At 44.6% G+C, this 27,177-nt stretch overlaps 1 protein-coding gene across 6 annotated transcripts in view; it reads right to left on the bottom strand.

The window, feature by feature from the left end:
• Nucleotides 1-27,177, bottom strand: part of NEDD4L (NEDD4 like E3 ubiquitin protein ligase) — a 276,361-nt gene that overhangs the window by 160,256 nt on the left and 88,928 nt on the right. The window contains exon 1 of one of the 6 annotated variants that reach the window (XM_044431164.1): nt 14,489-14,953. The exons of the other annotated variants lie outside the window; for them this stretch is intronic. Within the exon in view, the coding sequence (XP_044287099.1) occupies nt 14,489-14,496 (8 nt within the window). The 5' untranslated portion in view covers nt 14,497-14,953. Of the gene's footprint in view, nt 1-14,488; nt 14,954-27,177 lie in introns of those variants that run through there. 6 annotated transcript variants of the gene reach the window in all.

The raw sequence follows: 27,177 nt of genomic DNA, 5'->3' as shown, positions 1-27,177 counted from the left end.
TTGGGCATCTGCAAGTGAGGAGTGCCAAGAGAAAGAAAGTTGGATCATTTCAAGTCATGAGACCCACATGGTTTCTTCAGTGGGTTTATTACTGAGTTCAGCTGTGTTAGGAGAGGCAGCTTGTAGCAGAACCACAAATAATAGCCACTCTGGAAATCCCTTATAATCCATATAGTATAAACAGTATTAACAGAATCTGGGAGAGGAGGGACACCAAGCTAAACATGTTGAGTTTGGGAAGCATTTGGGAATTCCTCAGTATAAAGTTAATCAAAACACAAGAAGCCATTGCAGAGTGCTTAAGAAAGAATGAAGAGTGAAGTAGTCGGAGGGAGAGAAGACACAAAATCCGTGAAATCCAATTACCAAAGATGTCAGATACCGCACACAAGATGCGGCAGTGATGCTTCACAATCAGGAAGCTTTCGTCCCCTCCACCATCCTGCTTCCATGGAAACTCTGGCACGAGCATACCTCAAAATGGGAGCAGGTGGGAAAGAAGATTCCAGCAATCCCGAACTCCTTTGCAGTGTTTAAGGAACAGGTGCTGCATCTGAACCAGTCTGAACTCTGTCGTGCTATGAAAACGCTTGGCATTGCTCTGAAATTCCCAAAAAAGATCCATGCTCAGGGTTTCCCTGAGATGCTCACAAATGGTTGCTGAATGCTCCCATTATAAATGACGTGTTAAATTTCACTGTGAACACTAATGAAACATAAGCTGTACATTACATAGGACTGACTCTTGTGGCTATTGCAGCCATAAGCAGAAGCTCTTTTTTGATGGAGCACTGGCTGCATACAGAAATAAGCTATATAGGAGGGAATACAAATTCACACACGCAGGCACACATGTGCACAGAATGCAGCCTAATAGCCAAAAGGCAGAGGGCTGAACTCACCTATGAAGTGAGGCAGCTTATTTATAGAATGCAATCCACATGACTTGGTAGACTGACAATTAATGTGATTGAAACAGGAACAGAGGGGAAATTTTATTTATTTTCCTCCCCTCCTCTGAAGCTAGTATCTGCTTTGGGCAGGAGATGGGGCAGATTCTCTAGTTCCGGCCAGGTGTGTGCTTCCCCTATGTCCCTGCTTCTCCAGTCAGTAGGATTTGGGGGACTTTTCTCCCACTTGGTCAAATGGGGCTGGCCACTTTTTGCTACGTAGGACAGTGAGGGGAAAGATCCAATATGCATTTTTACAGTTCCAAAAGAGAGGTCTGCATTATAAGATGAATAGAGAACATCTGATGGGGATACTGTCTTTCCTTTCTACTTTCACTATCCATTTTCACTTTTTTTAAACCTCAGGCTAAATGCCCGGTTTTCCTCCGGTTCAGTTTTAGTTCTTTCCTTCCCGACCTCCAAATCTCTTTCTCTCTCTCTCTCTCATACACACTCACGCACGTGCGCGCGCGAACAAATCTGATGACACTATTGGAGTGGGAATTTGGGGAGAAGTTAAAAGAAAAGGCAAAGAAATGGGGGAAATGGAATGAGAGAACCAGATCTCACAAGGAATACATGAACTGCAAGCAAGGACAGCTTGTGGAGCATGGGTTCACCACAGGTTGGCCTCTTTAAGAATGTCCAAAGGAAAGGAAATATACCAACAGAAACAGAAAATGGGCCAAATCTGCATAAAATCTGCATCTGCTAATTTGCATGCATAGGTGCAAATTCAGGAATCAGACTTATATTTTGAAAAGCAATACAGTACATATCACCACAGTAAGCAGGGGCCCGGTGTTCCTTGTTCAGATTAAACTCCAACTGCTAGAAATGGGCAACTGCAAGACGGAGCTCTTTCTTCATGTTTAAACTAGACTTGGACTGGACAACCATTGAAATAGAGCACATTGGCCAAAAAAGCACAGTCTTCTGGCAGCCCTTCAAGCAGAGGACTGTCCTCTATAAAAGAAGGTATATGGCCAACTAGCTCAGCATCTCTGCACTAGATTTTGGGAACCTTAGTATTCTTCTTCAGGCATACAAACTGCTTGCTATATCCTGGATCCAGAGAAACTGATCTAGATGCTAAATCCAGTACTCCCTGACCTCTAAGGGCTTATCTTCTCTACCCACCAGCAATAAAATGTGGTTTTCAAATGTTTATACAGGCAGCACTGTTGTTTACATATGCCACACACAGCATTCCTAGGTCAGTGTCAATTCACCATGTACCAATAAAAAACACATGCTCTACACCATGTGCCTTGGTAGTTGACACAAAGATCTTCACACAGTCACACTCCTTCCAGTTCTGCCACATGAGATAATTTAGTCCTGGGCCTTTTTGTGAATCAGTCTTCCCAAAGAGCATCCCTGGATCAGTCTTCAGGTGAGATGTTTGCATTTGTGGCATTGGGGGTGGGGGGGGGCATAATGTCTGGGTTTCGACCTTACCACAGCTGAGGATCAGCAAAAACAGGAATACCAACCTGGGGACTGCTGAAGCAGAAACAAAAAGTACTATACACATTTTCTGCATTATTAGCTTCCAGACACAATAACAAAGAAGGAAGGAAGGAAGGACGGAAGGAGAGAGAGAGGGAGAGAGAGAATTCTCCAAAACAACCAGAAACCAAGCAACGAAAATGCAATAAAAGAACAAAATACTAAAATCGGCACGGCATGGCTCCCAGCCGGATCTCACAAAGCTGTTTCTCCCCTCCCCCCCCTCCACAATCGTGATGCCGACTGAGGAAGAGGGGGTGGAGCACAGCCAGCCCCCATGCCAGTCCATGGCAAGTGGGATGTGCCCCCCCCACCCCACAGACTGGGAGGAAATCTCCGGGGGACCAGCGCTGGTCCCAGGACTGGTGGTTGGAAGCCACTGCCCCAGAGAACCTACCCACCTCATTCTAAGGTCCTGAGAGTAAGGCATTAGGAAAATACATTCTCTAGAGAACCACCTACTTTCCTACTGCATTTACTACATCATCATCATCATCATCATCATCATCATCATCATCATCATTACTAACATTTCTATGCCGCCCCTTGCCGAAGCCTCAGGGCAGCTTACAACACAATAAGATACATTCAAATACAATAGAACATAATAAATTACCACTTAAATACAAAAATACAAAAAATACACTGAGATACAATAATATAAAATTAAAATTATCAGTATAAAATAAGTAAATAAAGAATATAGGAGGAGAAAAGAGAAGGAAGAAGAAGTTGTCCTGGCCAGATCATATATTTTAACAATTAAAATGATGTTTAAATAAAAAGGTCTTTACCTGGCGCCAAAAAACCAGCAACGACGGTGCCAGGCGGACCTCTTTGGGGAGTGAATTCCATAGGTTGGGCGCCACCGCAGAGAAAGCCCTCCTCTGAGTACTTACTCTCCTAATTTCTTTCATGGAGGGTTCCCGGAGAAGGGACTCTCCCGCAGATCTCAAGGGGCGGTCGGGCAAATACGGACGTAAGTGCTCGTTCAGGTAGCCAGGACCCAAGCCGTTTAGGGATTTATAGGTCATAACCAACACCTTGAATCGGGCCTGGACTTCAATGGGGAGCCAGTGAAGCTGACAGAGGACTGGAGTCATGTGAGCATAACGCCCCGTCCCCGTCAGCAACCTGGCAGCTCTATCTTGCACCAATTGAAGTGTTCGGACCGTCTTCAGGGGAAGCCCCACGTAAAGCGCATTACAGAAGTCTAGGCGGGAAGTCCATCAGGTTGGAGGCTTGTCGAACACACTCACCTTCACTTTGGCTGAACACCTGAGGCAGGGACTCCCCTGTCTTACAGCGCAGCTGGCTCTTACCAGACTCAAGGACTCAATCAGGAAGGAAAACGTACACTTCCTGAATTTCAGCTTTTCTTCAGTATCTGTCACATTCTTGCATAGGGGAGGCACACATGGTACCCCACAGAGGAAATGTCTGAGCTCCCCATTGCAGATGTGAAATAGAAACATACAGAGAACAGGAAGTATTATTCCTTTACACTTCCTGTTTTGGCACATGTGAGGGCAAAGTCTGATTATGCTGCTTGTAGCTCCTTCTTCCCTCAGCCGGCCAGCCGACTCTACAAAAATGAATGAAAAAATAAACCTTCCTATGGCTATTCTACCCCCTCTTCCCTCTTGATCCTGAAAGGTTACTGCACCTGATCTTCCACCTGCATAGCTCATATCAAAGCCAAACTGTCTCTTTCAAGGCACTTTTGATTCCTCGTGGCTGTCCTAGCTCTTCCTTGTCTCTCTGTTGGCAAGAATAGGAAACCTGGAGCTCTTGAGATGTTTGGGGCTGCCACCCCACAACCAACATGGCCAGTGGTAAAGGACTGTGCAAGTTGTAGCCCAAAATCTCTGGATGACCTACCCCTGCATTGAGGTCTTCCTATTTCCTTCACTTCTTGCTGCAACAGAAGTGACTTCTTGGACAACAGCATAAAATCACTTAAAAAGCAATGGCATGAAAGTTCAGACAGGCCTTCAGCTATATTGGCTGGAGCATACGGCAAGTTGTAGGCCTTTTTTTCCATCTAAATTAGCAGAGGATTGTTCAAATTTAGAACATAATCTGCAGCATTAAGAGATGTTTTTAAAGATAAAAATAAAAAAGCTATTCCTATAAAACATACATTCACTTAGGCACACAGGAAGGACAAGGTTGTCTTCCCTATGCAGGGAATTCCTTTTTCTGGCTCATACCACTGCTCAACTAGTATTAACATCCTTGGGCTAACAGACCAAACAAGAGAGCAAACCGGGCATATGGTATTTGAAGGTCCTTATAAACCTGTTCTACAAAATGTGTCATTCAAAAGATCTTCCACCTAAGCAGGAATAAGCTTGGCTATTTGCTTGGAATTGCACTTCCAAGTGGCATTTCTTCTGCCTGAGGTGGTAAACCTGGTTTGGCCTGCACCACTTCAAACCACATGTGGGAGCGTTCAGGACAGACTGTTCCTTCATACACCCCCTGCTGCTGTGCAGAAACCTAGAAATCTCTCTCATTTAAAAGTCAAGAGATCTATTTATTTATTTATAAAATTTGTATGCCGTCCAATTACTTTTGTCTCTGGACAGCTTACAACATAAATAAATTGACCATCCACACTGGCTGCAAATTAAAAATACAACAATAAAATTCAATATTAAAACATATTAAAATATTGATTGAATAAAAAGGTCTTGAACTGGTACTGAAAAACATATAATGATGGTGCCAGGTGGACCTCTATGGGGAGCGCATTCCATAGTAGGGGCACCAACCGCAGAGAAGGCCCTCCTCCGATCAGAGAAAGAGCTACATGAGAACACCTTCTTGCAAACTGCTGCCTTTCTGTGTTCATAGGTTTATTTATTTAATACTTGGGCAATCCCCATGTGCAGTTTAAAGCAGATCAGCCCAAATGCAGGTTTACCATTCCAGTAGGGCTAAGATTCTTAACACTTTTGAAGGCCTCTAACCTAATTATGATTTTTTTTCCTTATGATGAAGATGAAGAAGAAGAAGATGAAGGTGATGATGATGGATTTATCATCATGAACGTGGACACACTTTGGACCTGGTTTTCTCGACGGGGCAGGAAGAGGGTGGTCTGAGGCTGAGGAATTTATGTCTGACACCCCTGTCATGGTGAGACCACTTCCTCGTGAGGTTTGTGCTGGAGAGCGGCCTCTCCCTCTGTAAGGATGCGGACCCAATTGTGTGGGTCCACCCTCGGAGCCAGATGGATCCGGACAGATTCCTGAAGGCCCTGAGGGAGTTTCCGGCTGACAAGACTGGTTCTCCTGTCGAAGCTCTGGTCGAACTATGGAATGGGGAGATGACTAGGGCTGTTGACACGATCGCTCCTAAGCATCCTCTCCTGCCAGGCAGAGCCCACTCTTCCCCTTGGTATACATCTGAATTGCGGGTGATGAAGCAGGCCGGGAGACGGCTAGAGCGTAGGTGGAGGAGATCACGGGATGAATCTGACCGAACACACTTAAGAGCCCATTATTGGGCTTATGCTGTGGTGGTGAGGGCGGCGAAAAAGAAATTCTTCTCTGTTTCCATTGCCTCCTCACAATGCCGTCTGGCGGAGCTTTTTCGGGTGGTACAAGGGCTGGTCCGTTCTGACCCTAAGAAAGATCTGGTTCCACCCTTGAAGGCCCGCTGTGACGACTTTGCCAAGCATTACAGGGAGAAAATCGCTCAGATTCGTCACGAGCTAGACTCTGCTAGTGATTCAGAGGCTTCTGGGGAGATACCAATGTCGCCGTCTGGTCCAACATTAATGGATGAATTTCAGTTATTGCGGCCTGATGATGTGGACAAGGTGCTTGGACGAGTACGTCCCACCACTTGCCTATTGGACCCTTGCCCATCTTGGTTAATTAACAACGCCAAGCACGGGATTGGGATCTGGATCTTGGAAGTGGTTAATGCTTCTCTGAGGGAGGGTCGGGTACCTGCCCCTTTAAAGGAGGCGGTAGTCTGACCGGTCCTGAAGAAAGCGTCACTGGATCCAGAGATGGCCACTAATTATGGACCAGTGGCCAACATCCCATTTCTGGGCAACATGTTGGAGCGGGTGGTGGTGGGACAACTCCAAGCACTCTTGGATGAAACTGATTATCTGGACCTTTTTCAGTCCGGCTTCAGACCCGGGTATGGTACTGAATCTGCCTTGGTCGCCCTGTACGATGACCTGTGCAGGGAGAAGAACAGGGGGAGTGCGTCCCTGTTGGTTCTCCTGGACCTCTCAGCGGCTTTCAATACCATCGACCATGGTATCCTTCTGGATAGGCTAGCGGGATTGGGGGTCGGAGGCACTGCTTTGCAGTGATTCCATCCCTATCTCAATGGCCGATTCCAGAAGGTGGTGCTGGGGGACTATGGTTCTGAACCATGGCAGCTATGCCATGGAGTACCACAGGGATCTATTTTTTCCCCTTTGCTGTTTAACGTCTACACGAAACCACTGGGAGAGGTCATCAGGAGGTTTGGGCTGTGGAATCACCAGTATGCTGTTGATACCCAGCTCTACCTCTCGTTCTCCACCAATCCAGGTGAGGCAGTGGCTGTGCTGAACCGGTGCCTGGCCGAGGTAATGGGCTGGATGAGGGACAATAAACTGAAGCTCAACCCAGACAAGACGGAGGTCCTGTTGGTTGGCGGATCGAGCTTTGGGGAAGGTGAATTGAACCTAGTCCTGAATGGGGTTGCACTCCCTCCTAGGGACAAGGTCCGCAGCTTGGGAGTGCTCCTCGACCCTGAGCTTTCACTGGAAGCTCAGGTGACAGTGGTGGTGAGGAGTGCTTTCCTTCAGCTTCGGCTGATCCATCAGCTGCGCCCCTACCTTGAGAACGACTGCCTGGCGACAGTGACACACGCGTTGGTGACTTCCCGACTTGACTTCTGTAACGCGCTCTACGTGGGGCTGCCCTTGAAGACGGTCTGGATACTTCAATTGGTTCAAAATAGAGCTGCTGACAGGGACTGGGCGATATGTTCACATGACTCCAGTTCTCCATCAGCTTCACTGGCTTCCCATTGAAGTCCGGGCCCAATTCAAGGTGCTGGTTATGACCTATAAAGCCCTTAACAGCTTGGGTCCTGGTTACCTGAAGGAGCGCTTACGTCCATATATGCCCGCCTGCCCCTTGAGATCAGCGGGAGAGGCCCTTCTCCGGGAACCCTCCGCGAAGGAAATTAGGAGGGTAAATACTTGGAGGAGGGCCTTCTCTGCGGTGGTGCCCAGTCTATGGAATGAGCTCCCCAGAGAGGTCTGCCTGGCGCCGTCGGTATTTGTTTTTCGGCACCAGGCAAAGACCTTTTTATTCAAACGTTATTTGAATTGTTAATATTATTTATTTATTTTATTCTTTGGCCAGGGCGACTTAAATTTTACTGTTATACTGCTAAATTATATTGGTTTATATTATGTTATTTATTTATGATTGTGAGCCGCCCTGAGGCTTCGGCGAATGGGGCAGCATAGAAGTCCTCTAAATAAACAAACAAACAAACAAACAAATAATAAATAAATAAATTTATTCTTAGCTACAATTGCTGGAAACTGCAGGGAGATTTTCAGAATGCCCCTTTTAAAAGCCATCTACCTAGGCCATCCCAAGACAACATATTCAAAATGTGATGTTTGCCTATGTAAGCAAGTTTTACACAAAGGTCATTCTTTTGTTTGCCCTGGCCCTAACAACAATCAGTCTAACTTGAATGCCACAATGCTCATGCCTATTTCATATTCACCCTTTGGCAAGAGACCTCGTACCTTTTCCAGAGAAATGAAGGCAGCTTGAAAGAATAGCTAGCTGTAGAGTTGTATCCAATGTTATCCTAACTCCAGCATTATTAATTTCAACAGGTCTAAGTAGGCAGAACACTGGATACAGTAAGCAGATTTTGCAAAAAGTGCAAAAGACAAACATACCACCAAATAATTGGCATGTAGGTAGGGGAATAAAAGGAGCCTAGAGTTCACACCCCCTTGCCTTCTTTATTCTGCCATAGGACCATCTTGCTGGACACTCACCTCTGCTTTTCCCAGCTTATTTAGCACAAGCATCCCACAACAGCTATGAACACAGAACTTGTCTAATGCACCGAACCAGTTTCTGCTGGGTGTGAACAAGGTAACCAGCACACACAGCATCTCCACACATAAGAAGAGTCAGCTGTGGAAGGAGGTGAATTTTATCACCAAAGTAACAATGGGAAGTCTACTCAAACCTTATCACAGGGAGAATCTATTTGCATCCTCCAACAGCTATTTCCAGTTTACAAACAACAACATTGCAAGACTGTTACACGAGTTTGCTGTGCAATATTTACTTTGCCATATGAGGCTGAGTGTACCAAGAAACCAACAAGAATAACCACCCTTCCAATTCTTTAAATGCTATTAAGCAAAACCCAAGTCACTAATACTTAGCTCCATCTAACATACAGGCATTTCAATGAAATGCACTGCTAGGGGTCAGTGGATGCATTTGAGTTCAAATAGGATCACAACCCTACTAGTAATACATGCTTGTGGCATTACAATGGTTAAATTAATTCTATGCTATGGATTATTGGTCACAGCAGTCCAAACCCCAGGCAAGGTACACTGAAGTAATCCAACTTTAAACCTATTTAGTTGCATTGATTACAAAATCAACCGACCGCGTTGCACATAATCCAGTGGGTATTATGCACAGCTCTAACATACATAGCAAGCCACTATTAGGATCCATATTTAGTAATTCAAAAACAGTTGTTTCCATTTTGCAGTGAGAAAGATTTGACTGTAGCCTCTGCTTCAATGAGTAAAGCGTCAAAATAGTCTTCCTGCAGAACACATTTCAAACGTCATAAGCAAAAAGAAAAATTGCAAGGCAACATATTTCCTTGAGATAAAGTGTCAATCAAAATTTTTCCTTGGGTAACTTTACACATAGATCTAGGACACTTAGCAATTAAGGTAAAGAAGATTCAGCTAATGAATGCCAGGAAAGTGCCAGTGGTAGAATTAAAATGAATGACGCTTTGGAGCTGTGCTTCTAATTAGACCATAGTATGTTAGCATCACACATAAGGTGCCAAGGAAGACTGGAACCTACCAGCACATCTAAGGGTGAACTGAAATAGATTGGCAAAGATTCTTGATTCTCGATAGCTTAACAATATCAGCAATGAAAGGATTCCTCCCCGCCCTATATTTTACACCTGAAATGAAGCAACCTTGCTGTAACCATGAATGGGCGGTTATACCAAGGGATTATGAGTGGCACTAAATTCTCCAAACAGATTCTTGAGCTCAGAATTCTTTCATTTCAAGTTTATGAGGAGGTTCATATGGTCAGGAAAGGCATCTAAGTTACAGCTGATAGCCTGAAGCACCTGATCCTGCCTAATTGTGGAAGCTAAGCGGAGTCAGGCCTGGTGAGTATTTGGATGGGAGACTTGAGTCCTGCACTGAGCAGGGGATTTTATTTATTTAAAACATTTCTATGCCGCCCCATTGCAACAAAGCCTCGGGGCAGCTCACAACAAAAACAAAAACATACAAAATCATACAAAAATTATACACTAAAAATATTAAAACCCGGTGCATCTCGGCTTAAATTTTTTTAAAAATCCTACATAATAAATTAACACTTAAAATAAGTTTTAAATAAAAAGGTCTTAGCCTGGCGCCGAAAAACAATTAACGACGGCGCCAGGCGGACCTCTCTGGGGAGCGCATTCCATAGGCGGGGCGCCACTGCAGAGAAGGCCCTCCTCCGGGTACTCACCCTCCTAATATCATTCACAGAGGGTTCCCGGAGAAGGACATCTGCTGCTGATCTCAAGGGGTGGGAGGGCATATATGGACCTGATGGACATATGGATAGGACCTGATGGCTTTCTAGACCCCTTCCAACTGTATGATTCTACAAAGAAAAGAGCAGCTCTATGCTGGTGGCATGTCATCATTTCCCTTGCCATATCATTCAAAGCTAGCAAGTCTGGGGTCAACTCTAAAACTGCCCTACACCCCTAAAATAAGCCATGAGTTAAGGGATGGTTTGTAAACCCACCTACTCCCCCATGTCTGCCAGGTTCAAACAATATAAAAAAACACACCTGATGAGTGTAAGTATAATTCAGTGGCACACAACTGGCATGCATGGGACAGGAAAATAAGCTACAGTGACTTATTTTTCTTCCCCAATCATGTGAACCTCGTCACTGTATTCTACTCTGGTTAGTAGACCATGGGATGCAGGTAAAACACGAAGCAGATCTTGCAAACTTCATGTTTGCCTTCACTGGGATGAAAAATATGAGCTCACAAGAATACAAGGAGACTTTTCTGAATCAGATCAAAGGGACCAAAAGTGCAGCACAACGTCCTTAAAATGGCCTGCTAGGTGCCTTTGGAAAGCAACAGCCCTCCCTTGTTGCGCCTGGGATTTAGGACTCAAGAGCCACTCTTTCTAAATCTGATAGAGATTCCACCAGCTGTCACGGCTCATTGCCACTGAGAGACTTACCCTCCACAAATACATCCAATTATTTTTGGAAAAACATTCTTCCTGCAAACCCAAGGGTAGAATCCCAGTCCAGATCATTTCAGGTCACTCTCTAGAAATGGGAAAGTCTCAGAATCCAGTTTGAAGTCAAGGACGATGATAGTGTATCAGGGTCCAATGAACCAAGTTACATATTCCAGTTAATACTCCAACCCAGAGTGTTGAATACAAGGAGACTTTGAGCCTTTCAGTGATGATCCGGGGTGGGGTGTGGATCCAGTGGTGAGTGAATCAATGACAGAAGGGGTGAGATGGAAACACCCAAAGCATATTTTAGGTCAACTTTCTTACTGTCAGGAATTAAGGATTAAGAGAGAAATTTCAACCTTCCAGAAGAGGGGAGACTGCACAAAAAGCAAGGAAACCACCAAACAAAGGACTGCCATCTTGTGGGTAGCCCCAAAGGACCAGATTTGGCCCCAGGCCTGAGATGCTGCCCCCCTTCTCAAATACACGTAATTAATGCAGATATGTGACACACGGCTATTGCACTTATGATTTCCCTGCCTCACATCAATCCACCAGCTTCTGATTGCAAGAAAAAGTCAATACTGAGCACCAGCTCACAACAGAGAGCTGCAATCAGCTACGTGTTACTGGAAGACACAGGGAGGTGGCACGTTGGTAGGAAGGAGCAGCTATGTCTTTAGAGTCGTCGGCAATTTGGGCCTCTTGGTTTGGCCCTGTCAGACTGTGACATTGAAGTCTCAACTGGGGTAGTAAAAGTGCTATCCAATCCAACAATTTTCTACTCTGATCTGTCCTTGCAGACCTTTGTAAGTGTGCTTTTTATCTCAGCAATGAAGGATATTTGTTTTTGAGTTAAGCTTGCCACGTGGGCTATTGTTATTGCACAGAGAGCTCAGCCACGTGATGCACTCGTAACACTGCAAGAGAGCGAGAGAGAGTCTCAAAAGCAGCACCTCTCTTAAGAAAAGACCTACGGCTCTGATATTATGAAACTGGGCCTGGCCTACTGAATACAGGGAGGAATGATAAGATTGTTAAACTGGATCTGGGACTGTGATGAGTAGCGGTTTTACTGTCTAACTGCTTAACTCAAAACAAAACCAGCCCTAGTCATGGGATCAGTTGCATGATATTGCGAAGTTCAGACCAGAAAATAAAGCATCCTAAGATATATTTGCCAACACTGGTACAAAGCCGCCTTGTTGTATGGCATGTATGTGTTTGCAGTCACAATTATACTGACACTTGTCGAAATGGAAACCTCTTAGATATGGCTATATAGTCATAATGGGTAGTATCCAAAGAGCTTCCTGCACAAACGGCAGGCAATGCTCTGCATAAAAACAGCAGCATTCCCGATTTCGAACCAAACCTCTTCTCTGTGCCACAGCCCCATCCCATGCCAGCACAGAGGCCTCCCTAGCTGAAGTGTCACCAAAGCAGTCGATACTAAACTGGCTGGGGACAAGTGCCTAGTGGGGCTGAGGAGACAGCCTATAAAGCAGCTAAGCACGAGGGAACCAAATGGCCTGCTCCATAGCAGGAGCCCATTACACAGAAAGGGCAAAATGAGCCATACAAGTTAACATTAAGATAATGGGTTCAAACCAAAGGGCTTGGGGATTAGCTCTGACACGTACAACAAAACAGAATTCACCTTTGAGCTCACACAGCTCTGTTCCACCAGTTACCTATTACATAGAAAAAGGCAAAATGGAGCAATTAACTTCAAGATCATGACTGCAAAGCAAACTGAAAATTAGGCAAAAAACGTAAGAGGAAAACAGGAAAATTGCAAAGCGTTGTAGTTCTCAACATGCCACAGTTGTCTTTCTACCACCAAGAACGCCATCTAAAAAAAGAAAACATGAAAGAGGGCAGAACTTAAAATAACAGTGAGGGGTTGGACGCTCCATATATCCCCATGATCACTTAGCATGTGTTCCATTCTCCAGAGATGCAAAGTTAACCAAAATGAAATAGCGGGGACAGGGATGGGTACCATGTGGCCCTCTTGGCTTTAAATGTGACTTGCCACCTCTGCAAAACGGCCAAAATAGTTCCTGTAGCAGTGATAACAGAAAGCAATTGGTGGTTTGCTGCTGAATTTTGACGGCAAACTGCAACATTATCCTAAAAATGACAAATTTAGTTTTAAAGCTGTGTTTTAAAGGTTCATTTGGACTTCACAGGCCACTGTGAAGATATTTCACAGTGGCATGCTCTGCTACTGAAATCTGCTGGCAAACCACAAACAGCTTTCCTGTTGCTATTATCAAAATTTAGGAGTGCATGGCAGAGATGCAGCCCCATGGATTGAAACTGGCCCCTATCACCCCTGAAGGTTCCTAACCCTCCACTGGAAATTCCCATCACCCACCACCACCATTCCTATGTGCACATGCCCTGTGGTTATCATCTGAAAAGGGACAAGGGAATGCATACTGTATACATTCACCCCACCACCATTGTCCTCAATGTGAAAGCACCATTATGACAAATACTTTGACCCAACATAAATGAATTTCCTGCATGCCAAACAATGCATGATGTGAGGCCACCAAACAGAGACCTGTACACATGACAGCTGATTCATTCCATTGTTGTGCTTCAAACCGTGGGAAGGTCAAATCTGTGGGGTGCTCACATGTATATAGATTCCATACAGTATGTGTACACTCCTTCACCAGGTAATACAAAATTGAGGAAATAGCATTCCATACGGAAGTAATGGAAAATGTAGAGACTGTGGTTTTGATTTACTTAGAACTGCAGACTTTTGAATCAGCCATAAATGGCTGCCATAAATGAAGTAAAACATTTACTGCTTTTACTTCATTTGCATAAAATGAACCTCAGCCCATGCAGCCTACACAGCTATACTAGCACAGGAGGGAAAAATGCACACAACAAATTTTCCTTCTATGCTGATACAAGGAAGTGGGAAACCATGTAGATTTGCAGGGAAACTAGCTACTCTTTGTAAAAACATAGGCAAGAAACAAAATCGTTAAAAATAGAGGCCTTTAACTGTTTGTCCAACTCTGCCTACATCCATTAACTAGGAGAATATTTTGCTTTGCCCATTCCAGTAAACTCGTCCAGCCAAACATCCCTTTCAGCCTCATGTACCTTTCAACCTTACATGCAAATGATTCCCCAACTAAAATGTGGGAACTTTCAGTTTATTACCCATGATGGATACGTATCAATTCATGCTGTAGCAGTGTGTTGAAACATAACAAAAGTTTTTAAGGATTACACATAAAGGTAATGAAATGGCACTTACACAGCTATACAAGATCACTGGAGTAGAAAATGAACGCATGTTTTATGAAACACACAGAATGATCTGTAGGTCAAGAATGTGGCAGAACTTCTGCCTCAGCCAGAAAATTCACCACCCAACTGCTCCCTTATAGGCAAGGTTCTGATTCTGTGGTCTAACTGAGAAAATGAGATGAGCTTTTAGTCAATTGCACTTACCAGCCCATGGACAAAAGTGCAGGACGGGCTCCAACTGCACTAAGAAGCAGATAATTAAGCCATGACGCCTGGATGCATTTTCAAAGTTGCACAAGATGGCAGAGAGGAACAACGCACGGCACGTATAAGCTATAAATTCACCACTGCTAGACTGGGCAGGAAAGTAATCCTCTCTTAAACCCTGACCCGCCCTTTATCTTAAACATTCATCAGCACTTTGTCATGGATGGGAGGAGAGTCACTCTTCTTGTTGACTTCAGGGTGAATTCTTTGCATGCGTAGCTTTACGTATTCCAAATTTCCCCTTCACGTTGTGGCTGCAGCATGGCAGAGGTGGAACTAACTGGTCAGGTAAGAGCACAAACTGAAGGGCTACCATGCCGGAAACTCTCCATTAGATATTTGCAATTCAAAAATTAGCCTTCACTCTTTAAAACTCTACCTGAAACACTGACAGTGCAGTTCTTTGCATATCTACTTGGAAGAAAAGTTCCACTGAGTTCCACAGGATTTGCTCCTAGGTAGGCAAGCTCCAACCTTGATATCTTCAACCTTGGTATCTTAAATCAGTTTAATCTATTCCAAAACTAGGGTGCGCAAAATAGAAAAAGGCAGCAGAGTCTTTTAAACTTACCTTTAATTCAAGTACCTTACCAAAAAAATACAGAGTCCATGCATCATCATAAAAATTAATGAACTTATATCCTTCCATGTTACTCCATGGAAGAACAGAGAAAGAATTTGGAGGTTCTTAATTCCAAATGGTCTCACATGACCCCATCTCTCAGACAAAGATGTGGATCAAATGTGGGGCTGAAATGCAGAATCTGGGGCCTATTCTGGATTCCAGAAGTATGGAAACACATACCCTAGTTTGTGCATTTTCCCACTGAAAATCTATTTTGAGTGAGTAGTCCTGTTCTGTGGGGTGGGCAGTGACTCCTTTATGTACTCAGTCTAGTGGGCCTGACCAGTAAAAATGGGTTTTACGGTCCCCAACACAGCAACCTTTTTGGGTGTCCCCCCACACAGACTCATCTAATCAACATCTTGGAAAGTAAGACTTGCCCTTGTGCTTTCTGAGCAACAGCCTCTGTGGCGGAGACGGCATGCAGCAACCTAGCCATGGATTCTATCAGAGGCGCAACCCTTGTGCAGCTGACAGAGGGACCATCCGAGTTAAAGCAGAGACCCGTGAGAAGATGCTATGTCAGCAACTCCAAATGATAAGATAAAATCTTTGATTAAGAGCCTGTTTTCCTCATTTGGTGAAGCAGAAGAGGAAAGCCCTTTAATAAAGGTCTGCACAGAGGGAGAAAGTGCTGAGGGGATGGTTGGGTGTCACGCACACAAGTGCTGTCGAACTTCAGGTGCACTCAAGGGAGGCTCCCCATGCTGACTTGACTGATGGTTCAGATTCCAATCCTGAGGCTGAGACTGTTTTTGACATGGTTCAGCCTCCAGCTGTGCTTCAAGATTCTGAGACCCAGCAGGAGGTAGCAGTGGGGGAGATCAGCCCAAGGTCAGGTGAGGAGACCAGTCAACCCAGCTGTGGAAATCTTCACGGACCACAGTTTGAGGGAGAAGACATTAAAATGGAAAGACTCTCTGATGGAAAACCTCTGTCCCCTGAAGGGGCAGACTTGGTCACTTACCATCATCACCAAAGGGAAGCCCAACTAGGGGCACGATGGAAGTTACAGAGGTGTGCCCATTTTCACAGCATGCCACCTCCAGGGTAGAGACACAGAAGGGTTCATAAAGAGAGTTTTGGGAAATGAACAGCAGAAAGGGTTCAGGACTTCACTTTGTGTATGCTCAGAGACTCATGTGCCACAGTAAAGATAATTAAGCAAAGAAATGCTGGTATGACTGATAGTACTTGGAAGGAGAAGCACAGCTTGTGACACTGAGTGGTACAGTTTGCTGCTGTTGCCCTTTCACACTACGATGAACATTATCTTTCAGGAATTACCAATCTGTGCTGATGCCCTGGACAGAAAAGCCACTCATGGGCAATGTGTATGTCCAGGTGACTCAGGAGCTGAAGGCTCTTCATGTGCAACTGAACAACCACCTGAATTTAGAGATGTGTAGGTGATTCTGAAGACCCTAAGAAAATAAAGTCCAGCATCCCATGTGGCATTATCTTTTCTGCTCCACAGTACCACTTTCATGAAACACTTTCATGCTTGTAGTCAGAATTCCTGACTTAGGACCAAACTTTCAGAAATCCCTGGTTGAAAACCTGACTTCATCTGGTGACCATTGTGAGGACTGCTTTCAGAAGTGCCTATGTTTAAGGACCAGACATAGATGGAAGCTGCCGAATCAGAAGAATTCTGGAATTCAGAAGCAGCATTCTGAAAGAGCTTAAAGTCAACCTAGGATGAAAAATGGTTAACAGTGTGAAGAAATTAATCAGACATACACTGTACAAATTTTGTATCAACTACCATGAAATTTCTGTGTGAAGGGCCTTCAAAAAGTTGTGTAAAACATCTCATAAACATCAGCTAGAACAGCAGTTGTGCCCAAAAACACATGAGAGACCCCATTCCAGTAGGAATACAACTTGAAGGGCAGGTTGTGTGGGAAAGGGTTCAAATAGGGCCTTCTGGATTGTCCTGTCTCTGTCTACAGATACCCCAGGGAGACTGAAGTGCACTTCTATCAGGTATGGGAACTTTGTGCATGTCTGTCGGAGGAGATTAATCAAGCATAAAGTTATACTTGGGGTTCTTTTTTTCTGCTTTATATTTAACAGGGAGTAAGCCTATGAACCAAAAAAAAAAAAAAAAACTGACACGGAAGAAGCATGAGATTCTCGCATTTTGCATGCTTGCCATCACACACATGTTTACTCTTTCAACATGACAGCAGCTGTTGAAAACAAAGCACTCTTTTGCAAGCTGACTTTCTTAAGCTCCTCTACAAACAGCTAAGAGCAAGGGTAAGTAAAATCATTTGATCAGGAGAAAATATAGACCAGCCATACATGATGTGTGTTACATTCTTCTAATTCCAAAAATCCTTTGCAGCTTCAGAGTCACAACAGATAATCAACAATTGGTGAGAAAACATCGCGCTGCTAAACTTCTTGAACGTGGACTCTGAAAAGCAGAATTGCACAAAGCAATATATGCATATTTGCTAGCTTTCACTCCCAATTAACTTTCCCCTATCTAGACACAGAACACTTCGTTAAGTTTTTCTGTTCTTTTGCACTGCTACAACTCTACACCTCCAAGAACACACCGTACCCCACTTGGATTCTTAAAGCGCAAGTCGTTCTTCTTGCAATGTCCTCTCCTCAGCCATTCACACAAACACAAGTGATTCTCCCTACCATTCCCAGCAATACACTCCAAAGCTCACTTCCTCCCTCCTTTTCTAATTACTGTCAACACTCATCTCACAGTCTTTCTTCAGTTTCCACATTATGTCCACTTGTTTTTAACTCACCCTGACGGTTTGAATATGAAATGTTTTTTTCTCTGTTCTGGATGGTCACTTGTGTGGATCTCTAAACACCTCCACTGTTGTGCATACACAGAAGGAAATTGTCTTCAAACTCAAACCATCTCTCAAGCACAAACATCCACCTCTTTCTCCTGATTTCTATGCTAGCATGCCTTTTCTCTCTCACACCCTACTTCCCCCCATAAACATACCACAATCTGCCACTTGAAATACTTCTTCCTTCTATGAGGAAGTGTTGTCATTTTTAAAAATGTTGCTCTTAACTTTAACATCATCTGTCTCTGATGCCCCCTGAACCACTTGAGTTCTCAGTAAGTTGCATTCTCTTTTGTACATCTCCTGCTTTCTTCTCCAGTTTCTTCACTCTAATGTATAAGCATTTTTAATGCAACATGGACTTACTTTTTAAACCCTCCATGCCTCCACCCTTGCTAGGAGAAACTTTAGATCAATTGTTGTGTATTTTCAGCACAGAGGCTCTTACTGACTTCACTGAAGTATACCTGGGAGAAGCAGCTTTCCCTGAAAAATACAGTATGAACAAAATGGGAACTGAAAACCCACAAAGGGCTGGAAGGGGGGTTAGAGCTTTCATATAGCATTCACTTTCTTGGAAGTGATACAAATTGTTTCATGCTTCATAATACACAGTGGTTGAAAATGCAAATACTGAACCTGACGAACCCCAAATGGTTCCAGTCAAAGGTAAAAATTCAAATCTCTGTAAAAGAAGGGAAAATGCTCAGAGCCAAATCTACACCAGTGAGGTCGATTAAGCCACAGAGGGTTTCTGAAGAGTTTTAAGAATGCAATGCAGATTCATTGTTCCTGCCCATCACATCCATAGTCAGTCTGTATCTTTCCTAATGAATGATTTTACCTCCCTGGTGCCCTAGTCCTTAACTTTTTACAGCAGCAGAGAAATTTAAAAGGTACCATGTGACAGCAACTATTCAACTTTCCCTTCTAGCAATGTACACGTGCACGACGAAAAGCATACTAGAAACCTTCCCTCTGAAAGCACCCCATGTATATATTGGTCTACCAGCTGCCTGTAATTCAGCTTGCTATGGGGATCTCATGAAAGCCCTGAAAATCTAACCCAGGCCTCTTAAAATCATGCTTAGATCTCCTCCCAACAATTCCAAGCCTACAGCTAGAAACTGTTGTTTTAAAGATTCAAGAAGTGAACCTTAGGGTACATGAGATGCTCATGTTTCATACTTGCCCAGCACAGGCCTGGATCTTCCGTGCACTGAGAGGCCTGATTTGATTCCCTCAAGTCACGACCAAACTACACATAATACTTAATTGCTGGCACAGGGCTGCAAGGTGGGATGACTACTAGGAACAGCCTAAGGAAGGGGAGATGAGTATCTCCTTTCCACAGCATAAGCAGAGCTAAAAGTGCCCCCATTCCAGCTTCCAAAGCATTCAACACAGGAAGGAGGGAGACTTTAGTTCTGGTCATTGCTGGGAAGAAAAAAGAACAGCTCCTCTTCCTACATACTGCAGGGTTCGTGGGAATGGTTAGAGCACAGGGAAGGCAGCCCAGCTCAGGGGAGAACACATGCAAGCAGGCCACAAAGATTCCAGATTTGATCCCCAGCATACCTAGGTAGGGCTGGAAAAACTCCTGTTGCAACCCTGAGGAAACATGGCCAGTTTGTAACAGCGTTGGACTAGATTACACTCTGGCAATCAATGCACTCTATGTAGGGCTACTCTTGAAGGCTTTTCAGAAGCTGTTAGTGCAAAATGCAGCGGCCAGTTTAATAACAGGGATCAGATGGTCTGAACACAAAACACCCATTCTGGTCCACTTGCAGTGGCTGCCCAATTCAAGGGGCAGGTTTTAGCCCATAAAGCTCTTCACAGCTTAAGGCCATGACACTCGATGGAACAGCTTTCCTAACAGCTATCTCCTCAGACATTATGACCACAATTTGAGGCCTACCTCCTAGGGCCACCTCCAAGAGAGTTTGGTTTTTGAGAGTTTGGCACCAAGGAGAAGCATTTTTTTCCAGTAGTTACCTCCAGGTATGTAACAGGTATGTAACACCCACCTTTCTCCACCTTTTACTTCTTTTCAGCACAAGGTTAAGACTGTCCCCTACCACAGGACACTGAATTAGTTACTATTATATTGAGGCTTTGTTAGCTGCTTATACTGATCTCATTATTCAAGCTAGTGCAGTTTTTTTTACAGTTGTTTAAAATCTGGTTTTAAATTTTGCATGGTAATCTTTTGGTTTTATTGTTGTTTGTATTTTATATTGTATTTTGTGTATTATAAACTGCCCAAAGAGCCTTGATGATTGGACATAACAGAAATAAATAGATAGATAGGCCAAGGGTTAGGTTTAATATAAGGGCAAGCACAATACTTTTATATGCCTAACCCATTAAGCAAAGTGTAATTCAGCCTGCAGTGGGCCAAGAGTGCATCGAACAAAGCAGCTTAGGCTGTGACACAAGGCAACCTCGAGTCCCAAGGCTTAACTACAGTACAAATCAGGACACCCACACCTAACCTTCAGGGCCAAAGGTACAGGAACGAGAGGAAGGGAAGCTTTATGTCTGAGAAGCCAAACAAGGCCTCCAGAACTGGCCTGCTTAACAAGCCCCATAAAACAGTGCAGTCATGCTGTTCTCCCTGCTCAATGAAGATAGCATGTGTATCAACTAAAATGTACTCATAACTTAACTGTTCAAAAACGACTCTTTGTTTATAAAATGTAAAAGAGCACCAGGGCAATGTTCAGAAATCAAGAGAGTGGGAACTTGCTCTTCTAGGATGTCTAAAGAGTACACATAACTTCCAAATGATTCCGGCACAATCAGGTTTGCCGGGAAGTTCACAAAGTCTCCGCCGCCCTTGTAGAAACGAACGTGACCTCCCTGTACCAAGAATGCTAAACAAAATGAGAAGAGAAGGCAACGGCATCCAGTTCTAGGATTCAAGACCAGATGGTGTACTGTGGCAGCAGCTTTCACAGGCAACAGTCTATCCTTGACCCAGCACAAGAACCAATCTGCCTCAATGGCAAAAGAGAGTGGATGGGATCCGGAGCCGAGGGTTTAGAAGTACGGAACTACAGCTGCATTACAATCCGTCTCTCCTGGCTTCCCACTTCCAGGGTCAGCTAACTAGAGATTGACTTTGTCTCAGGCAGTGAGGTGTGGAGACAGTCCCTGGCTTAGTGTCAGCCTGTGGCTTTTGAGGGCCCCTGGGGGATGCCCAGGGTAATCTCTGCTTCAGGGAGCCCAGCTTCTCAATGCTACTGTAGCCAGCTGCTAAGGCTCCTCATCCACTTCCACATCATGGCTCCCCCCTGCTTGCTTGATGGAAAGAGAACTGGTAAGCAAGAAGGGAGGAGTATCTCCTCGTCCTCCTCACCGAGACCATCATGGAATTTTGTTCCACTGATGTCAGCTAGGCTTCATCACAGCGGGCCCTCCAGCAGGCCCTACAAATTAACTTTTCACCTTGGATTATAAATGACCTGGCTAATTAGGTGTCACTGCACAGTCGGTGCTATTTGACTTGAATTGCTTAATGTCGATACCTTATAATTATGTTACTGGGGTTTTTTATGGTTTACATTGGAGGGTTCCCCCTAAAATGCAGTCTAAAAATATTTTCAATTAATTAATTAATGCCACTAAATGCAAGTTGCTGGGCCACTCCTTCAATTGGGTCCTTATGAACCAACAGCTTTAACCTTCACAAGCAGCTCCACTCTTTGCAGAGTAAAGTGATGCTTCAGTGTTATGAATCAGCCCAGTTTTCCAGAGAAAAGCAACCCTGTCACATTTCCTGTCATTTGTTTGTCAAGCATTTATATATGTTTAAATGTATGTGGTTTTCCTGTGTGTTTTTTTAAACACCTGTGGGGGTTTTTTAAACATCTTCAATGTCATACTCTGGACTTGCTATTTTCCCCCCCCTCCAGCTACAGAAAGAGTACTGAGATCTGAAACGGCACATCAGCTTCAATGCTTCTGGCAAACCTGACCCAATTCCATAAGGCCTGCGGTAATTGAAGAACCTGCAGAGAATGTTCTCATTTTGCTAGCAAAACTTGTTTCAATTTAAAATCTTGAGAATTCTTTACTGAGCAGCTAGCAGACTTTAAAGCAATGTTGCATAACTCAAACTACCTCAAGGCCCATTTTTATCACCATTAACATTTGTGTTAAAATGTATCCACTATTTCCCTACAAGAAAAGGGCATATGCAAACTTAGAACATGCAGACCAGAATCACACAATAAAACAACCAAACATGGATTCTCAGCACCCTGTGCCCCTAAAATTTGTGAGTATCGAGACAGGACAGCAAGTAACGGAGGGAGACAACAAACAGGAAGGCAAAAGCCGCTGGAGTGATGGCGCTTGCCAGTGCAAAGCAAAGCAGCATTTAAAAAGACAAGCTCTGAGAGAGAGATGAAATTGACCAGGACAATGCCAAGAAAGGATGATTGGTATGGTGCTAAATACTAGAGAACAGGTCCTGCACTGCTGCACAACAGTGAAAATCCCCCTGGGAAAACGTGTGACTATGTCCTTGCAATCATAATTACTCTGAAGATGCACTCCATTCGATGATCCCTTGTGCAGCGGGGGTGGGCAGTTTGTCTTGGGAGTCAGCAAGCCCGACAGACACATGAACCACAGAAGTGGTGCTGACGCAAAGACTGAGACAATAAGGAGTTCTGCTGCAAAGGCGCATGGGATATGTAGGACCTGGGGGGAGTGACCTGGGGGAACAAACCAAGGCCAGCCTGATTGTTGAGACCATGGGCTGTTTGGTAAACAACTTACCTGTGGTGGCTCACTTTGGTTTTTTAATAGTAACAAGAATGTAAATACTTTTAAATAAAATGGTTTTTAATCTATATTTTATTACTGTTAGCCACCATGAGAATTTTGGTTGAAAAAAGAGATACTGTTCCCTTGTTCAGTTGCAAAGTTGGGCCCAACTCTTCGCAGCCCCATGGACAACATCCCTCCAGGTTTTCCTGCCCTCCACCATCCCCCAGAGTACACCCAAGCCCACACCCACTGCCCCAGTGACCCCATCCAGCCACCTCATCCTCTGCCGTCCCCTTCTTCTTTTGCCCTCTATGGTTCCCAGCATCAGGGTCTTTTCCAACGAGTCCTTCCTTCTAATCAGGTGGCCAAAATATTTGAGCTTCAGCTTTAGTACCTGACCTTCTAAAGAGCAGTCAGGGTTAGTTTCTTTAGGATTGACTGATTTGATCTCTTTGCAGTCCAAGGGACTCGCAGGAGTCTCCTCCAGCACCACAATTCAAAAGCATCAATTCTTTGGTGCTCAGCCTTATGACCCAACTCTCACAGCCTTACATTACAACTGGGAAAACCATAGCTTTGACAATACAAACTTTTGTGGGCAAGAAGAAATATACATGTATTAAATACATTAATAAATGGCTTTAAACTGTTTTCAATCATATGATCATATAAGTTTAAAGGAAACAGGAGAGGGCACCTAAACCAGTGGTTTTCAACCTTTCCACAGCTGGGACTGGTGAAAACAGGGAAACCACCTCAGAGACTGCTGAGGCAGAAACAAAAAGCACCATACCCATTATACAGTATTCTGTGTATTCGTTTCCAAACACAGTACCCTCCCCCAAAAAAAGAAAATTCTCCAAAACAACCAGAAACCCAGCAACAAAGAATGCCAACAAAAGAACAAAATACTGAAATTGGTCTAGTATGGCTCTCAGTCGGCTCCCAATGAGCCGTCTCTCCCCTCCCCGCCCCCCTGGCAGGACCAGCACACCCCCTTCAAATGCAATGCCAACTGAGGAAGAGGTGGTGGGGCACAGCCAGCCCCCGCACAAGTCCACAGCAAGAGGGATACCCCACCCCCAGACTGGCAGGAAACCTCCTGTGGACTGCTGCCAGTCCACAGACCAGTGGTTGAACACCACTGATCTAGGCCAACTCCATGCTTGAAGCAGGATGCAAATTATGGCATCCCTACCAGAGGGATATCCTGCAAAGAAGAATCCTAATGTTTACCCCAAAACAGCTTTCCTGCAATTCCTACCCACTGGCTCCAGTTAACTGGATTCTAGCATTTCCAAAGCAAAACACTCCTATACAAGTTAGACTAATTTGAATGGAATAATATGACTGGAAATTTTTCAGTGTGCATGGAAGGAAGGAAGGAAGGAAGGAAGGAAGGAAGGAAGGAAGGAAGGAAGGAAGCAAGCAAGCAAGCAAGCAAGCAAGCAAGCAAGCAAGCAAGCAAGCAATGGTGTAAGTCTCTTTTTTGTGCCACTACATAAAAGGTATTGCTCTGTTACATGTCACTGTAGTGGATGATATCAGCCTGAGAAAGGACCACACTGCATACCTTAAAATTACAGACGGACGGACGGACAGACAGTGTAGGGAGCCCAACTAAGGTTGTTAAAGGTTAATTAATAAGGTCATAACCATCTAGCCCAGCAGAATGTTGGCTTTATTGGCTTATAGCAAACCAGGCACCAGTTACTGAATTTCATAAGCCTAATTTACAAATACAAGCAAGCCCATGTTTATGTTTTAAGATGAGTAAACATGATAATGCTTTAATACTATACAAAAAATGTTCCAAGCACCAGCATTTGAATGTATTAAATGAAAAGTCAGCTTCAGTCCCAGGTCAGCAGTTCTCCAAAAGCCCAGGCAGAACCTGAAGACGGAACCGGGAACCTTATACATGCAAAGATGGTGCTCTGCCTCACTCTGCAGCCATTCTCAGATGTGCTTGTCTCATATGATGTGTTAAAAATGCTTGTGGGTCTCTGCAATCATGGGTGCAAGCAGAGATGGGGACCACAACCATCCTTCCCAGCAATATTGAAGCCATAAAAGGTAAAGGTTTCCCCTTGACGTTAAGTCCAGTCATGCCTGACTCTAGGGGGCGGTGCTCATCTCCATTTCCTGGCCGAGGGAGCCAGCGTTTGTCTGCAGACCGTTTCTGTGGTCATGCGGCCAGCATGACTAAACACCAAACTGCACGGAACGCTGTTACCTTCCCACCAAAGTGGTACATTTTTGGTGGTGTTAGTTGCGAAGTTGTGTCCTACCCATCGTGACCCCATGGACAACATTCCTCCAGGCCTTCCTGTCCTCCACCATCCCCCGGAGTCCACCTAAGCTCACACCAACTGCTTCAGTGACTCCATCCAGCCACCTCATCCTCTGCTGTCCCCTTCTTCTTTTGCCATCTAGTGTTCCCAGCATTAGGCTCTTCTCCAGGGAGTCCTTCCTTCTCATTAGGTAGCCAAAGTATTTGAGTTTCATCTTCAGGATCTGGCCTTCCAAAGAGCAGTCAGGGTTGATCTCCTCTAGGACTGACTGGTTTGATTGCCTTGCTGTTCAAGGGACTTGCAGGAGTCTCCACCAGCACAATTCAAAGGCCTCAATTCTTCGGCGCTCAGCCTTCCTTATGGTCCAGCTTTCACAGCCATACATTGCAACTGGGAAAACCATAGCCTTGACCATACACACTTTTGTTGGCAGGGTGATGTCTCTGCTTTTTAGTATGCTGTCTAGATTTGCCATAGCTTTCCTCCCCAGGAGCAAGCATCTTTTAATTTCTTGGCTGCAGTCCCCGTCTGCGGTGATCTTGGAGCCCAGGAAAATAAAATCTGTCACTACCTCCATTTCTTCCCCATCTATTTGCCAGGAAGTGAGAGGACCGGGTGCCATGATCTTAGTTTTCTTAATGCTGAGTTTCAAGCCAACTTTTGCACTCTCCTCCTTCACCCGCATCAAGAGGCTCTTTAGTTCCTCTTCACTTTCTGCCATGAGAGTGGTATCATCTGCACATCTGAGGTTGTTGATATTTCTCCCAGCAATCTTAATTCCAACTGGTGATTCATCTAGGCCCGCCTTTCTCATGATGTGCTCTGCATATAAGTTAAATAGGCAGGGTGACAGTATACAGCCTTGCCAAACTCCTTTCTCAATTTTGAACCAGTCAGTGGTTCCGTGCCCAGTTCTCACTGTTGCTTCTTGACCCGCATATAGGTTTCTCAAGAGACAAAAAAGATGGTCTGGTACTCCCTTCTCTTTAAGAACTTGCCACAATTTGTTGTGATCCACATAATCAAAGGCTTTAGCATGGTCAGTGAAGCAGAAGTAGATGTTTTTCTGGCACTCCCTAGCTTTTTCCATGATCCAGCGTATGTTGGTAATTTGATCTCTAGTTCCTCTCCCTCTCCGAAATCCTGCCCATACTTCTGGTAGTTCTAGGTCCACATACTGCTGGAGCCTAGCTTGTAGGATTTTGAGCATAACTTTGCTAGCCTTTTTATCCACTTGCATTTGCATGCTTTCGAACTGCAAGGTTGGCAGGAGCTGGGACAGAGCACCAGAGCTCACCCCATTGTACAGATTCGAACCGGCAACCTTCTAATCAACCAGCCCCGCAACACAGCAGTTTAAACCACTGCGCCACCTGCACAGGAGGCCAAATTGCATTTCACAGGGGCATTACTCAGGTTCCTTAAGACCTGCAAGCTGTAGGCAACAAGGCATGCCCCAAACCTCAGAAAAGGAGGTCGCATTTTGCTCACAGAGCTTATTCATTGTCACAACATTGTTAATCCACCCTTCAGCCAAAAAAGGCTGCCAGAGCAGCTTACACAGATGAATAACAAGACTTTCCCTATTCTCAGGCTTGCAACCTAAAAGACATGGCACAAAAGCAGAAAGGATTGCAAGAGCTGCGGGTAGAAAGCAAGTCAGAGAACTTATGCACTAACAAAGCTATTTGGAAGTGTGGCTCCACAGAGAAAGGGGTGGGCAGAAGGTAGGCCTCCAGCTGTTTTGGACTTCAACTCCCAGAAGCCCCTGCCAACATGGCAGATGGCCAGGAATGGTGGAAGTTGAAGTCCAAGCCATCTGGAGGGCTACTTTCTGTCCACTGCTGCTTTAAGGCACACACATGAGAGAAACAGTTAAGGTAAGGACAATCTGACAGCTGCATCTTGAGTGCTGATTTTCTGTGCTTCCCTAATTATTATAACATGAACCACCTTTAACTCTGGTACATTGTTCTGGGACATATACCTTGGGGGCCATGCAGAGGAAATGTGACAGTTAAATTTGGCCTTGCAGTGGTGAACCTAATAGAATAGGAAGAGACATAGCAGGAAAGCATAACATTTACTAAAGGC

The sequence above is a fragment of the Varanus komodoensis genome, unplaced genomic scaffold (genome assembly GCF_004798865.1).
Source record: "Varanus komodoensis strain SLA01 unplaced genomic scaffold, ASM479886v1 scaffold22, whole genome shotgun sequence".
Lineage (NCBI taxonomy): Eukaryota > Metazoa > Chordata > Lepidosauria > Squamata > Varanidae > Varanus > Varanus komodoensis.
The sequence above is the reverse complement of the archived record's forward strand: the minus strand, read 5'-3'. Positions and strand labels throughout refer to the sequence as shown.